Source organism: Mauremys reevesii, linkage group 24 (genome assembly GCF_016161935.1).
Source record: "Mauremys reevesii isolate NIE-2019 linkage group 24, ASM1616193v1, whole genome shotgun sequence".
Taxonomy (NCBI): domain Eukaryota; kingdom Metazoa; phylum Chordata; order Testudines; family Geoemydidae; genus Mauremys; species Mauremys reevesii.
This window is the reverse complement of record NC_052646.1, coordinates 4,642,397-4,658,529: the sequence shown is the minus strand read 5'-3', so window position 1 is coordinate 4,658,529 and position 16,133 is coordinate 4,642,397. Positions and strand designations below refer to the sequence as shown.

Below are 16,133 nucleotides of genomic sequence, written 5' to 3'. Positions count from 1 at the left end.
TCCTTCTCACTGCAGATGCCCATTCCCAGCTACCAGTCAGAACTGTCCTCTCCTATCTGTTCCTTCCCAGCTGCCACGGATCCCTCTGATCCCGACATTCCATCCCCAGCTACCATGGAACCCTCTGATCCCGACATTCCATCCCCAGCTACCACGGAACCCTCTGATCCCAACATTCCGTCCCCGCTACAACGGAACCCTCTGAACCCAACAATCCGTCCCTGCTACCACAGAACCCTCTGATCCGGACATTCCATCCCCAGCTACCACGGAACCCTCTGATCCCAACATTCCGTTCCCGCTACCACGGAACCCTCTGATTCCGACATTCCATCCCTGCTACCACAGAACCCTCTTATCCCAACATTCTGTCCGTGCTACCATGGAACCCTCTGATCTCCACATTCCATCCCCAGCTACCACGGAACCCTCTGATCCCAACATTCCGTCCCCGCTACAACGGAACCCTCTGAACCCAACAATCCGTCCCTGCTACCACAGAACCCTCTGATCCGGACATTCCATCCCCAGCTACCACGGAACCCTCTGATCCCAACATTCCGTTCCCGCTACCACGGAACCCTCTGATTCCGACATTCCATCCCTGCTACCATGGAACCCTGTGATCTCCACATTCCATCCCCAGCTACCACGGAACCCTCTGATTCCGACATTCCATCCCTGCTACCACAGAACCCTCTTATCCCAACATTCTGTCCGTGCTACCATGGAACCCTCTAGCCATAGGTGCTGGAACTAGGGGGGCTGGCTGCTGGAGGTGCTGCTGTACCCCCTGGCTTGAAGTGGTCTCATTATATACAGGGTTTACAGTTTGGTTCAGTGGCTCTCAGCACCCCCAGTGTACAAATTGTTCCCGCAGCCCCGTCCCTAGCTGCCAGGGAACCCTCTGATCCCAGCATTCAGCGCTTCTCCTGTTAAAGGGACATCACCCAACCTATTCTGCCGGCTGTCAGAATAGGAACCCAAAGGAAAGAATGGCACACGGTCTACCCCACCGCCGCCCCAGTTACCCTCTCCTGCCCCGAGTCCTTCCCCCACCCTGCACCGTGAGTCTACCCCTCCCTCCCCCTGCAGCTCCCACTCCGGTCCGAACCTTCCGTGGCTCGCCCAGCACGGCAGTTCCCTCCCTGGTCCACCGCCCCGTGGGGCTCCCTCCCTGCCTCCCCTGTTGCCCCCACTGAGATCCCGCCACGGTCCGCTCCCTCCCCGACCCGTCTGCAGTTCCCCGCCTAGCCGCGTGGGGGCGCTGTGAGTCGGGCGCTCTCCCCCTGCAGCGGCCGGGCGCCGCTCTCCCCACGCCGGCTGCCCCCAGGCTGGCTGGCTGGCGGGGCGGGCGGCGAAGATGGCGGAGCTGAGCGGCGGCGGCGGCGGCGGCCCGGGCCCCGGCGGGGAGGGCGAGGCGGAGCTGGGCGGCTCCGGGCCCGGGGGGCTCCTCATCCGGGTCACGGTGAAGACCCCCAAGGACAAGGAGGAGATCGTCATCGGGGACGGCGCCTCCGTGCGGGAGGTGGGGCCGGGCCGGGGCCGGGGGGGTGAGACTGGCCTGGGGGCTGCGGGAGGGCGTGCAGCGGGGCTGCGGGCGGGAGGGGGGCCGGGCCGGGGCTGCGGGCGGGAGGGGCCGGGCCGGGGGCTGCGGGGGTGAGACTGGCCTGGGGCTGCGGGGGGGGGGCGTGCGGCGGGGGCTGCGGGCGGGAGGTGGGGCCGGGCCGGGGCTGCGGGAGGGGGCGTGCGGCAGGGCCGGGGTTGCTGCGGGCGGGAAGTGGGACCGGGCCGGGGGCTGCGGGAGGGGGGCGTGCGGCGGGGGTTGCGGCTGGGAAGTGGGGCCGGGCCGGGGGCGGTGTGGGGGGGTGAGACTGGGCTGGGGGGGGGCGTGCGGCGGGGCCGGGGGCTGAGTTTGGGGGCGGGGTCCGCAGGCGGGTAGTGGGGCTGGTGGGGGGCTGCGGGCGGGCGGGGGGTGCAGCCGGGGTGGGTTGGGGCCGGAGGGGAGTGAGGCTGGGGACAGATTTCTCTGGGCGGGAGGGTAAAGGGCCTGGGGCGTGTGAAACGGGGGAGCATTTGGGGAAAGTGAAAGGGCTGATGGGGGCGGGATTGGGAGTGGGGCGGGAGTGGGGGGTCTGGATCAGGAGAGGTTTGGGTGGGGGGACGGGAGAGAAGGGGATGGACTGAGACATGGGTTGTGGGTACTTGTAATGCGGGTGCCAGCAAGGCCCCCTGAGTGGAATCGCAGCTTGGGCGGCGGGGGGTCCCCTGGGCTGGGGAGTGGGGGTTGGAGGAGAGTGGCTGGGGTTCTGCTGGGACTGGGGGCGGACGGGGTTTTAGGGCACAGAAGCACAGGTTGTGAAAGGATTTAAAAGGCACATCCGGTGTTGCAGGAACATGTGGTCATGGCCACCAGGGCAAAGTATCCCTGGTGCTGCTTGTGGCAGCAGAGGCCATGGTTGGATGCTGGTGTAGGATATGGCGGCTGAGCTGACGGTGTCGTGGATGTGATGACTGTAGCAGAGTCCTTGGTATTAGAATTAGACACTTCTGGTCCCTTTGAGGCCACCACTTCCCCACATTCAATTCCTAGCAGCCCCTGAGTACAAACAAGGCATTAAGTGAATGTGGCATTCAGAGGAGGGTGTGAGGGATGCGTTTTTAGCTGTGTGCCCTGGAAGGCCTCAGGCTTCAGAGCTGTATGTTTGCTGGAGTTGAGTGCAGGGGCTGGGCGCCAGTGGCTTTTTGAATTTTGAGAACAACCCTTTCCCTTGCGAAGTCTTCCCCCATGGTCTGTGGCTACCAAAAAGCAAAGCTGAGGAATGCCCGCTGGCTGCATTAGCCGGGCAGGGGATAATCCCACTCCGTCCCAAAGAGTAGCTGTCAGGTAGTGTTATACAATATGGCACGCCAGAAAGGAATATGATGGTGGAAGTTAGACCTAAGAAAGACCATTTAGTCTGTTTCCCCTGGCTCATGCAGCGTTGTTCCCTGGTGTCTAGCCCTGTTTTAAAATCACTCAAGAGCTGGGTTTCCCTTTATGAAATTCAAATGAGCAGAGAGACAAAAACGTTGTAGACATTCAGCGGATAAGCAATGTCTTTGGATGAGATCAAAAAGAGACAACTGGCCTGGCTTTGTTAGCCCTCGTTTCTGTTTGAGGTAATTGCACTGTGGCTCCCTCCCTGCCCTTTCCCCAAACCTGAGCTGCGCTCCCCAAGTGGATACTGTTAAACAGCTCGGACAGAGGCACTATAGAAACGTCAGCTGTTGGGAGTGTCTGTGTAGTGAGTGTGATGTTCTGCTGCAGACACTTAGACATTTTAAAATCGCTGCTTTCATTCCTTTGCCTGCAAAAGAGAATTATAAAGTTCCTGGAGGATAGGTCCGTCAATGGCTATTAGTCAAGATGGTCAGGGATGCAACCCCATGCTCTGTGTCTTCAGACTCTAACTGCCAGAAGTTGGGAGTGGACGAAGGGGATGGATCACATGATAATTGCCCTGTTCTGTTCATTCTCTCTGAAGTATCTGGCATCGGTCGCTGTCCGAAGACGCGATACTGGGCTAGATGGACCATTCTGTATGACCCAGTGTGGCTTTTCTTACGTTCTTAAATCGCCTTGTTGTCTGTTTTCCAGTTCAAAGAAGAGATTTCCAGGCGGTTTAAAGCCAAACAGGATCAGCTGGTTCTGATCTTTGCTGGAAAGATCCTGAAGGATGGAGACACTTTGAATCAACACGGGATCAAAGACGGGCTGACTGTGCATTTGGTCATTAAGACCCCACAGAAGTAAGAAATCATTCCTTCCTGGTGCTTTCAGAAACTTACTTTGTAAAGAAAGTATGTTAGGAAGGCAGTGTTTTGTCCAGTGGCTAAAGCAGGGTACTGGGAGTCAAAACTCCTGGGTTCAATTTCTGGCTCTATGGTGGTGCTTGTTAGGACTTCTGGGTTCCGTTCCCCTTTCTCACACGAGTGTAAATCACGTAACCTGTTTTTGCCTCATTTTAACCATCTGTAGAATGGTTATTACTGCTACTTGGGGTTTGAGCGTTCGTCACTATAATTATTATGTAGAGCTTTACATTTGAAAAGAATTTACGATTGACAAGCATTAGAGTTAATGCTTGCGCCAACCCAGGCAAGTAGGTATCATCCCCATTTTACAGCTGGAGAGACTGACAGAGGTTGTGACTTTCCTAAAGCCAGACATATTGTCAGCACTGATGGCAAGGACCAGACCCCAGCTCTCCTGACTCCAGTTCCTTGACCTTTAGTTCATGCTGTCTCAAGTGCTTTGAGATCCGTTGATGAAAGACATGCAGTGAGTACAAAGCTTTATCCACAGTACATAGTTTGGGGAGGTAAGAAACATGTAGGAAAATCAACATTTCAGATGCCACCAGAGGAAACTTAAGTAAATGTCCTAGATGTCAAATGGTTCCAAGAGCAGTTGCTGCATTTTAGATGTGAACACGTGTTGTTGCTTTCTCGGTGCCCTTCGCAACAATTTCCTGGGTTCCCATTGCTGCCTGAGCAGCTGTGTGCTGGTGAACAAACCGGGCTGCGTGTCTTTGTGAAGCTGCACTGCCCCCTTGGGAGTCCTTGCTCACTGGCTCATTAAAGATCAATGTTTTTTGAAAAGAAGCCCGGGTATTGTCAGTCATTGCAGAAGGCCCGTATGCCAAATTCTGCATTTCTGTGTGTAGTGGTAGGTTGATGCCGTTTAGTGCTGTCTTTGCAGTGCTCACAAACTATTTCAGAGGGTGCAGTAAACATCTGGCCAGTGTCATTCATTTTATTCTGTGCGATGGTCATTGGTAAAGGTGCTGTAGTGCTTGCAAACATGACAGCTTCTTCCTGTGCAGAGCGGATCAAGTGATCTGTGTCCAACTACCCCCCTTCCTTTTTCTTTAAACTTCCTATTTCCCATCCGCTTTGCTTCCTACCCTGCCCTGCCTCCCTCTGAGTGAGAGCTGACGGTTCCTACCCTCCCACCAGCCTTGAGCTTGCTACCCGGGGAGTTATGCATCTAGCTCTGCTTCTGCTAGGTCTCTGAATCCAGTGTTTTATAACAGCTGGCTAGGCGCACTCTGCGTCAGTTGCTTTTGTTTGAGTGGTGGGAGGTGAAATGCCTAATAAACAGAGGTAGATGGTAGCACAGGGAGCTTTTGGAGGGCTGTGTGGAGAAGGACTCTACAGATAGTTTATCCTTAAGGAGATATCCAGCTAGTTGGGCATTCTTTAAAAGACAGTGGCTGTCTCTGCAAGCTTCAAGCCTCTGATCTCTAAAAGGAGGATGAGTCCAGATTACCCTTTCCTGGCCTGATCACTCCCCTCCCCCATTCTCAAATGTTCCCAGAATATTTTTGTCTTTAAAAAAAAAAAAACTGCATTCTTTTTTGCTCAGCTCAAGTGGCATTATTTGCCATCCACATGATTGAGTCACTTCCCAGCATACCTTGTTAAAGAACAAGGCAGCAGCAGCTGGAAATCTAGTCAATTTCAGAAAGTTCAAAGTAGTTTCAGGTTTGGCCCTGCATCCCCTAGTTGATTTTTGTGCCTTTGTAGATTTTCCAATTTTCAGAGACATTTCTTTCTCCTGCTGCTGTTAAAGACCCAAACAAAGAGGGGACACCAGACACAGAGCACAGTCAAATGCGCAAAGCCAAGCAGTAGTGAACCCTTTCCCCCTAATCTTGTAGTTATAACCGTAGTCCTGCAAACACTTGTGCATCTTAACTGTAGCCTTGACTTCAGCAGGTTCGCTCATGTGCTTAAAGTTAAACGTGTGTATAAGTGTTTGTGTAATTCACTGGTGAGTGTATGTTCCAGGTCCCCATTTGTGCCAGTCCACAGAGGATATGGCTTGTTACAGCCCCCTGTTTTTACAGAGCGTTAGCTCAAGCTGTAGCAGCTCATGCTTTTAGCTCTGCTGGTCCCTGGTTCAGTCCCTGGAGTGTCAGCCAAGATTGTGGCTGTCACATGTGCAGAATGGGGGCTGTAGTTATCTTCAGTTGTTTTTAACCCGCATAGTAGGGTAAAGAGAAGATCAGACAGTATAAATTGACTGTGTCTATTTAGCAATCAAAATGCTGGTAACTAAACAATGTAATATTAAACATTGACGTTTGTGACTCGTTAAACCAAAATGGGAAACAAACTAGAGAATATTTACTATTAGAGATGTTGCCAGAGTTCAGTGTGTGTATATATACACACTAAAAACCAAATTCTTTCCTTGATAAAGACTTCAGTTATTGAAACTGAAATTATTTTTCAAATTAACGTCAGTGACATATTTGCTTTTGCCCAGCCTGGAGAATGAAGATGAGATAATTGTGCTTGTTTGTAATTCACTATCAGTTGAAACCTCTAGTCCAATAATGTTGGGGTTGTAAACGCTCCAGGGAAGTTGAAAAAGAAAAACATGGGGGGAAAATCATGGTTCTAGGCTACCCGTTCAGGTTGGCTCTACAGATGGAAGGCATTACAGAAAAGCAAATGATTATTGCAGTAAGCATGGTTTAACCTGCTGAGGTTTCTAATGAGGCAGCAGGAGGCTTTTCCTGGTTGGAATGAACTCTGCTGCAGGGTATTATTGAGGCAAATAGCTTAGCATGATTCAAGAAGGGGTTAGACGTCATTCAGAATAAGACTAGTGCCTCCATTACACTGGCCAGGGATGTTGTAGAAGATCATGGCAGGAGCCTTGTCACCAGCTGGAGGTGGGGGGGATTTGAAAGCACACACACAGGGCTGGATGGAAGCATCCAGAGCAGATGTCCCATTGATCTGACATGGATATTCCGAAGTTCCTCTTAGGAGCTGCAGGTGGTGCTATTTAGATTAAAAAATAATAATAATAATAATAATAATAATTACTGAGCCCGAGGTGTGACCTGTTTTGTTTTGTTTTTTGGTAGGGTTCAAGATCCTGCGGCTGCTTCTGCCCCTGCCCCTGCCGCTCCTGCTGCCACCGCCGTCCCCACTACAACCCCTTCCTCTCCCGCTGCACCACCTCAGCCTTCCACCTCCAGCAGCGCCCTCTCTGACGCTGAGAGCAGCAGCAGGCGGAGCAGCGGTGCAGGGACCACGGCAGGTGCCGGAGATGGAGCACCCAGCAACGCTGCATCCATCCTCTGTAGGTGACAACTTTGGTTTCTTGGCATCCCAGTGCCTATTCTGTGAAGGGAGAGTTGCCCAGTGGTTAAAGAAAGGGGGGCACGCATTAGGGTTTCTGGGTCCTATTCTTGAGTCTGCCACTTGCTGGGTGACCTTGGGCAAGTCAGTTCTCCGCTCTGTGCCTCAGTGTCCCCATCTGTAAAATGGAGCTAATAGTACTGCCCTCCTTTATAAAGCACCTGGAGTTCTGTGGATAAGAAGCTTTCTGTCAGAGCTGGCTATTGCAGAACTGGAAGGTGGTGGTATTAGTAATGAAGTATCATTGGGTTGCAGTGGATAGAATTCAGCCAACCTCCCCACCCCCACCCCACCCTCTTTCTTTCCGGTTGCAGATAACTGCACTAACTGGCATGCATCTCTCTCCATGTCTTGTTCCCTCTCCAGCTGGCTTTGGTGGTGTCACCGGGCTCGGCAGCCTCGGGATGGGCTCTGCCAATTTCATGGAGCTCCAGCAGCAGATGCAACGGCAGCTGATGTCCAACCCAGAGATGCTTTCGCAGATTATGGAGAACCCCCTCGTGCAGAACATGATGTCCAACCCTGACCTCATGAGACAGATGATCATGGCCAATCCCCAAATGCAGCAACTGATGGAACGAAACCCTGAGATAAGCCACATGCTGAACAACCCTGAGCTCATGAGACAGGTGGGTGAGAGTTTACAGCTGAGAGCCTGTTTCAGGTGTCTCAGAGATCATCAGCGCGGACTCCCCAGCTTCTCGCTTCTCACTTCTCTTTGCTCCCATCAGTGTCCGTTCTGTAAAGGGAGCGAGCGGAGTCCAGAGCCAGTTGATTCAGAGATCAGATTCTTTAGCTACCTGCTGCAGGCTCCTCCCAGACACACAGTGGTCTGTGTGTAAACTCATGTATGTTGTGTGTACCACAGTCATGCACCCATGTGCTTCCAATCCTTCTACCCATGTCAGTGCTGCTGAACAGATCACATGCATAGGGGCAAAAAGGATCTAGAGTGTTCTATTGCAGGACCAGAAGCAAAAGGCGTCACTTTCCATAGGAATTAGAGATGGCAGAGAAAGATCTCATGGTCCATCTCCCACTGCCAGTGTAGGATTGTTCTCTACAGTGTGTTCTTCGGGGCTGTTCGTTTCATTATTTCTAAGTATTTTTATTACCATAGTGCCTACAAGCCCAGTCCTGGATCAGAACCCTCTCATACTAGGTGATACTTAGATTGTCTTTTGGTCTGTGCTTGTGTATTAGACAAGAGACAACAGATGGAATCAGGCGGGAGCACCAGGAAGCAATGAGAACTCTAGTTTTAAATACAGCAAGTGACAAGACTTCCATCATGTCCCTTGGGAGAAGAAGAGATCTCGTTGTCGGCAAATGTTTCTTGATATTCGGCCCGATGTTTTCTATGCCCAATTTCAGTCTGTTACTCCTAGTCTTACCCCTGCTTGGGCCACGCTAACCAATTCTTAGCTTCCAAACTCCCAGTCAATTGTCGCTGTGTGTTAGTTGGACTAAATCGTCTTGTGACTGACCTGTTCTTTGAGTTGGAGCTGGGCTTTCCCCAGAAAGGCAGAACCTATCTGAGATCTGGAGGACCTGTCGGAGGTCTGGAGCTACAAGATGGTTTTATTTTTACTGAGATGTGATGGAATCGTTTTCTCGTCAACCCTTGGACAGTTTTCAAATGCAGTCCATCCTGGGGGTGTTAGCCAGGCGTTTGGGCAGAGGTGACTTGATCTTGCATAGAAACTACATGATCCTAACCAGCTGAATTGAGATTGTAAAGAAAGGAAGGCATCGGAGCTTAGCAGCGATAGCAGGGAACTTGAGGGGTTAGGATCCTGGGTTCTCTTCCCTTGCTGTGCATTATCTTGGACAAATGATTTCCACTCTCTGTCTGTAAAATGGGTTTATTTATGCTTTTCTCCCAGGAGGTCGAGACTTATTTTTTTTCAGTGCTTGGATGTAGAACAGTGGTGGTACTGCTGGGGGCGGTGCCACCCATAGTTCAAGCCACTAGAATCTTTTGTGGTGTAAATGGGCCTGATCTCCCCAAATTTTCTCCTTCCCCCAGACAATGGAATTGGCCCGCAACCCCGCCATGATGCAGGAGATGATGCGGAACCAGGATCGAGCTCTGAGTAACCTAGAGAGCATCCCAGGAGGATACAACGCCCTGCGCCGGATGTACACCGACATCCAGGAGCCCATGTTTAGCGCAGCTAGGGAGCAGGTATGGAGCACTCCTGCTCCAGTTGGGGTAGATTGGTGGGTCTTATCCCCCCCGCCTGCAGGTGGTGGTAGAGCTCATTTGTCCAGCTGTCTGTATGGTCTGGTGCAGATTCCTCAGCAGGGAAACTGCACAGAGGGTGGCGCAAGTCCTGGTGTGTGATCTGTGCCCGTGTGTTCCATTGACTGGTTCAGGCACTAGTCTAAGACTTGAGAGACCTGGGTTCAGTTCCCTGCTTGCCACAGACTCCCTGTATGACCTTGGACAAGTCACGTAGCCTCTTTGTGCCTCAGTGAAAGCCGGGTATAACAGCACCGTCCCGTGAGGCTGAACGCATTAAAGCTTGTGAAACGCTTTGAGCACTGCTGGTGAGAAGGGCTATATAAGAGCCTGGTATTCTTGTGCGGTGGTGGGTTTAGTCTGCTCCGGTCCTTTACGGGGTCTGATTCAGCGATCTCTCTCTTTCTAGTTTGGCAACAATCCTTTCTCATCCTTGGCTGGGAACTCCGACAGCTCGAGCTCCCAGCCTTTACGGACGGAAAATAGAGAGCCTTTACCCAACCCCTGGAGCCCCACGCCGCCCGCCTCCCAAGCCCAGGTTCCCAGCAGCGAAGGGAGTACCGGATCAACGGCAACCCAGAGCACACCCACTGTATCCAATCCCTTTGGGATCAACGCTGCCAACCTGGGGACCGGTACGTACCCGGCAGCGAGGCGCCGGTGACAGGACAGACCGGTCAGATGTAGATAGCATCAGATTACTTCTAGCATTCGTATGTTTGCTGTAGCGGCCGCGTTCATCAGATTGGCCATTCTGGCCCTGTGGCAAACTAGAATGGGTTATTCCTCCTGTGCCTGCCCAAGGGCTGCACTGGGGTTCTCCACGGGCACAGGATGAGACAGGTAGCAGCTGTAGGGGGGAGCCCATGGAGACAAAGTACTCCCTGCCTAGCCACTCAAGATGGAGCATTGCATGCTGGGATTTGTAGTCTCCCTGGGCTGCTGCTGTTTAAGATGAGAGCATTTCCATGTGTTGGTCTAGTCCATCCTTGGCTTATTTACTTACCCAGCCTGAAAAGGGTTAACCGCTACTCTGCCGGATTTCCTCTCCAGCATCCACACCCCCTTGTCCCACTGGAAAATCTCAAATGGTCAGGAGCACATGTTGACTTGCCCTCTGACCCTTTCTCTTACGAAGAGCAGCTGGTGAGAAATGAACATCGAGATTGCTCGGTGTTGCTGTATGCTCCACCTTCTACCAACATTAAATTCAGACACGGCCTCCATCTTCTGTGTGTTTCGTGCTCGATTTTAGCTCCTGCGTTAGCTGCGATCAGGCTTGTAAGTTTTGCTCTCTCCTGTGTTGCTGCAGGGATGTTTAACAGCCCAGAGATGCAAGGTCTCCTGCAGCAGATTTCAGAAAACCCCCAGTTGATGCAAAACATGATCTCTGCCCCTTACATGCGCAGTATGATGCAGACTCTCTCCCAGAACCCAGACTTCGCAGCACAGGTAAAAACGTAGCAGCATCTTCCTCTGTCACAAACAAGCCCGGGACCCAGCACAGGTGCAGACGTTCTGTCACCATAGCATGAGACGTTGCTCATTTTAAGGAAGCAGAGTTCTGATAGACCAGGCTCGGAGCTCTGTTGTGCTTCTTAGTAGCATGAGCCCAACCACGGGACTGAGATCCCAAACGAATGAAGTCCTCTGCATATCCACACAGTGTGTACCACCTGGGCAGAGGGAGGGCAGGCACCAGCCGGACTGTGCTGTCTTCCTGACCTGGGAAGGATGAGAGGGGGAATTCAGATTCCAATGGCCCATTCAGTCCTCAGCCCCTCTGCTCAGACGGCCAGAAAAGGTGAGGTCAGCCAGTGCCAGTAGCTATTGTGAGTCAGATGCACATGCCCGCCGTGAACCTGGCTTGAGAGCCACCAACTCTCCTGGGTGACAGCTTCCCGCGGCTGCCATGCTGGGCTGTATTTCAACTTGGATCAGGGTGAGGGTGGGGAAGGCTGTGTATCTCAGCACCCCGGGAGCCGTGCAGTCATCTCTAAAGGAATGGGAGGTGGAGGGTCTTCACTGAAAAGCACTTCCACCCCTTCTGCTGGCTGCACCTCCCATTCATCTCTGATGGCAGGATCAGGCTGTCAATTCCTGTTGGAAGTGGAACATACCAAAGCCACCGGTGGCAAGGGGTGTTAAGGACCCAGTTAGACTCATAGACTTTAAGGTCAGAAGGGACCATTATGATCATCTAGTCTGACCTCCTGCACAATGCAGGCAGGCCACATGTTAACATGTTCTTCTATGGAACTAGGCCGTGAAGAGAGTTTAATAACCCCATTGACTCATGCTGTGTGTGCTGTCTCCTGGCAGATGATGGTAAACGTCCCACTCTTTGCCGGGAACCCGCAGCTTCAGGAGCAGCTACGGCTTCAGCTCCCCGTCTTTCTGCAGCAGGTAAGGAGCCTTGTCCCTCGCTCTGCGCTGGCCATCCTGTGGTCCAGAACTGTTCCATGGCTTTTGCAGCGGGGGAAGCCTTTGGTCCTTCAGCCAAAGGCTCGCAGGAGGTGCACAGTCCTATCGGTAAAAGCAGCAGAGTGTCCTGTGGCACCTTATAGACTAACAGACGTTTTGGAGCATGAGCATGAGTCCTATTGGGGTGGACTGTGATGCTGAAGGAACAGAGACTTTGCCTTGGTAGGTGATGCAACTAAGGCGTTGAGAGCTGACGGAGAAATGGATCCAGGAATCCACTCTCTTGCTGTAACTACTAGATCCTGGTGTGTCCCATTGGATGATCCCTAGAGCTCATGTTTAAAGGGCTTTGTCTGGCCAGGGCCCTCCTGCCTCTAATGCAAATCTTTGACTGAAGGAAACTCTGAATCTTTGGTAACTGTTGAATTTTACCTTCCTTGTTTCCAAGATGCAGAACCCAGACTCCCTCTCAATCCTGACGAACCCCAGAGCCATGCAGGCTCTCCTCCAGATCCAGCAGGGACTCCAGACGCTGCAAACGGAGGCCCCGGGACTAGTGCCAAGGTAACGAGGCCTTAGATCAGACTCAGACCTGCAAAACCTGTCGGGCAGGTCTGCCTTGGGGGAGGAGTGACAAATCCCCAGCTACTTTCCAGCACAGCTGTGTGCAGCCTTTCTGCTTGCTCACACTTGCTGAGGGCTCCCCCTGCAGTTCTCTTCCAGGAATTACAAGAGCCCCCTTCTGGTCTGCAGTTCAGAGTACTTAATATCGCCCGAATTTAGCACTGGGGAAAGGTTTGAGATGCACAGCCCTGGAGACAGATAGGCACATCGGGGCAAACAATCCTGCCAGCGCCCCTTAGTCCTTCCCTAGGGTGAGGATTCCCTGTATGGGCGAGGGGGGAGTGCAGTATTCACAGCCCTTTTAGTTCTTATCTTCTGCCTAGATTGCCAACAAGGGAACCCGATAATCCCAGTTCTGCATGATCTAGTGATGTAGGTACCTGCTCGGTAGGGCCAGGACTGGGACCGACCGGCTCGTTTCACAGAGGCCTTGGAACAGCCGTCCCATGGTAATGGCAGCCAGTTGCTCCTGCCCTTGGCTGGATTCGAACTGGTGACCTAGAAAAGGCTCCACACCCTGTTATTAGAATGCTTGTACCATGCAATCCGAGAGACAGGCAGGAGCGACCTTGTAGCATCTCCTGCAGCGAGCGTTCTGCTTTCATTCTCAGCCTCGGTTCCTTTGGAATGCCTCGAATCCCCCCACCCTCCGCAGGAGGAAGCACAATCCCAGAGAACCCTGTATCCTCCTCTTCGACGCCTGCCAGTGCCTCTCCAGCAGGGGGCAGTAACCCCCAACAGCAGCTCATGCAGCAGATGATCCAACTCTTGGCCGGAGGAAACTCTCAAGTATGTAATATGCAACCTGGTTGTGCCCCTGCAGCTGGGATTCTCCCAGTATCATACGATCGGCAAGGCATCCTAAGCCAGGTGCTTATTAGTTCCACCCATTACAGCAAGCTGCATGGTAAATATTGTGGGAGATTGGGAGCCAAACTGCAATACTCCCTGTGAACATTGACCCAATAATAGTCCTTTGAATACTGCATGCAGATGTCACCCCATCTCAAAAAAGATGTTATTGGAATTGGAAAAGGTTCAGAAAAGGGCAACAAAAATTAAGGGTATGGAACGGCTTCTGTATGAGGAGCGATTAATAAGACTGGGACTTCCCAGCTTGGAAAAGAGACACTAAGGGGGAATATGACAGGTCTATAGAATTATGACTGGTGTGGAGAAAGTAAATAAGGAAGTGCTATTTGCTCCTTCTCATAACACAAGAACTAGGGGTTCTCAAAAGGTTTAAAACGAACAAAAGCAAGTGTTTTTTCACACAACGCACAGTCGACCTGTGGAACTCCTTGCCAGAGGATGCTGTGAAGGCCAAGACTATAACAGGGTTCAAAAAAGCACTAGATAAGCTCATGGAGGACAGGTCCATCAATGGCCATTAGCCCAGGTGGACAGGGATGGTGTCCCTAGCCTCTGTTTGCCAGAAGCTCAGAATGGACGACAGGGGATGATTCACTTGATGATTCCCTGTTCTGTTCATTCCCTCTGGGGCACCTTGCATTGGCCACTGTCGGAAAACAGGATACTGGGCTAGATGGACCTTTGGTCTGACCCAATATGGCCGTTCTTATGTTCCCTAGCTCTTATCAGCCATAGATCTCAAAGCACTTCACAAAACAGTTCAGGATCACTACCCTCATTTTATAGATGGGGAACCGGAGGCACGGAGAGGAGTAGCTTGCCCAGGGTCACCCAGCAAGTGAGTGGCAGATCCGGGAAAAGCACCCAAGTCTCCTGAGCCCCATTCCTGTGCCCTGTCCACTAGGCCACACTGCCCAGTACCACAGCATCATGCTAGGAGGCGCGACGCCACTGGCGGTGCCATCTTTCTGAAAACGGCTCATACCGTGGCATCTTTTACAGGAATCGGGGGTGTTGTTGGTCACATCCCATCTGGAGACTGTGAGTGCCCACAGCAAGTTTTTCTTGGGCATGGTATTCCCCATCCAACACTGTGCCCTATGAAATGTGCCAGCCCAGAAGTGGCTGTATTTCGGCTGGAGCAAAGAGATTTTAGCATGTGACGATTACATGCCTATTGATCGTGGGAAGGAGCTTGGCCTGGTGACTCAGGCACCAGCCTGGAATTCAGGAGCCCTGGGTTCTCCTCCCAGTTCTGTCACCCAGGCACTGTGGGCAAGTCACTTCTTCTCTCTGTGCCTCGAGGGTGGATTGGGGTGGTGAGGCAAACTCGCCTCTGTCAAAGTGCTTTGAGATCCTCTAATGAAAAGCATCAAATAATGACCAAGGGTTTGCTACCCACTGGAAAGGGTTGGACCATATATACACCTACATCTATCAAGGTTACTTGTAGAGTCCAGTGATGAGGGTTGTACAAACCTCTGTTAATTCTTAATAGATTTTAACTGGCCCAGATCCTCAGCTCCCAGGCATGAGTGCAACTCCATTGCCTTCATCTGAGCTACTCTTGGGAGCTGGCCCCTTGACTTCAGTGGAGCTACTCCCATTTACACCAGCTGGGCATCTGGCCCTCTCTCTGTAGTGTTCTCTGTCCCAGTCTAAGATCTTTGATTCCCTTCCCCTGGCAGGTGCAGAGCCCCGAAGTGCGATTCCAACAGCAGCTGGAGCAGCTGAACGCTATGGGCTTCATTAACCGCGAGGCTAACCTCCAAGCGCTCATCGCCACCGGTGGAGACATCAACGCAGCTATTGAGAGACTGCTGGGCTCCCAGCCTTCTTAAACTCAGTCATGCTGTCCCACAGTCATCAAACACACACACACACAGGGGCCTTTCAGGAAGACCCACCATCGTTTTCATATCCTCTGACAGCTGCCCATGTATTTAAAACAAACAAACAAAGATACAGCTTCACCCCGACATTCCTACTAAGTTAAGATTTCATGTTGAAATGCTCTTTAACTGGCTTGTGTGTGGATCCCGATTCTCAGCAAGTGGCCACAGAGACTTCAGATGTGTATTTTTCCTAAATATGCCCTCTGTATCTCAGACACTCTTCCCTCTCTAGATGGTAGAGGCGATACTTCTAGTTACTTACCTGAATGATTGTGTTTGAGTAGTTTGATTTTAACTGTACGTTATTCCTCCCCATTCCTCCAGGCAAATATTTAAACCTAGGCTGAGTTTTTCTCCCCAGCGTCTTATCAGGAATGGATCAAAAGAGAGACTGAAATGACTTGGATGTTTCTGATGTCATTTGTCTTCAAATACTCCCATCAGACGCACTGGGCGTGATTTTCATTTACTCCACTATGGAAGTGTGTAAAGGGGGACATAACATTGGGTGTAAATTACATTTGCTTTGAGCCCCCTCCCCCCACCCCCCCATGCTGCCAGAGTGGTGTAAATGTGCCTTGATGTGATTGAGAATCAGGCCCATCCTCGTATTTTATTTTATTTTATTATTTTCAACCCAAGTTTTGGAAGTAGTGTCCCCTGCCTGCCAAGGGGAACTTTCGAGAAGCAGTTTTCTGTCCAGACACTACAGTTCTCTCGCACTGTGGCGTTACGGGGGTGGTGGCTCTTGTGTCTCTGCTGTCTGGTTTTTAAAAGTGTAAAAGCAAAATGGGGAGGAAAAAAAATTAACAAAGATCTTTCTCTCCACTGGAAAATGTTGAAAGTCCTCGTTCTTCTGTGTTTGTACA

The 16,133-nt window shown here is 51.7% G+C and overlaps 1 protein-coding gene across 2 annotated transcripts; it reads left to right on the top strand.

Moving 5' to 3' along the window:
- The first annotated feature begins 1,363 nt into the window (after nt 1-1,363).
- Nucleotides 1,364-16,100, top strand: UBQLN4 (ubiquilin 4). 2 transcript variants are annotated; one of them, XM_039512948.1, is made up of 11 exons: nt 1,364-1,528; nt 3,641-3,792; nt 6,927-7,144; nt 7,570-7,832; nt 9,233-9,391; nt 9,858-10,083; nt 10,761-10,900; nt 11,771-11,854; nt 12,321-12,436; nt 13,108-13,285; nt 15,058-16,100. In XM_039512948.1, exons 1-11 carry the CDS (start codon nt 1,364-1,366, stop codon nt 15,208-15,210), a joined length of 1,854 nt encoding a protein of 617 aa, XP_039368882.1. In that variant the 3' UTR covers nt 15,211-16,100. The 2 variants fall into 2 exon arrangements, with proteins under 2 accessions (XP_039368882.1, XP_039368883.1); XM_039512949.1 differs by lacking the exon at nt 1,364-1,528 and adding an exon at nt 2,395-2,531 and having other exon boundaries at nt 15,058-15,210.
- Nucleotides 16,101-16,133: the final 33 nt, after the last annotated feature.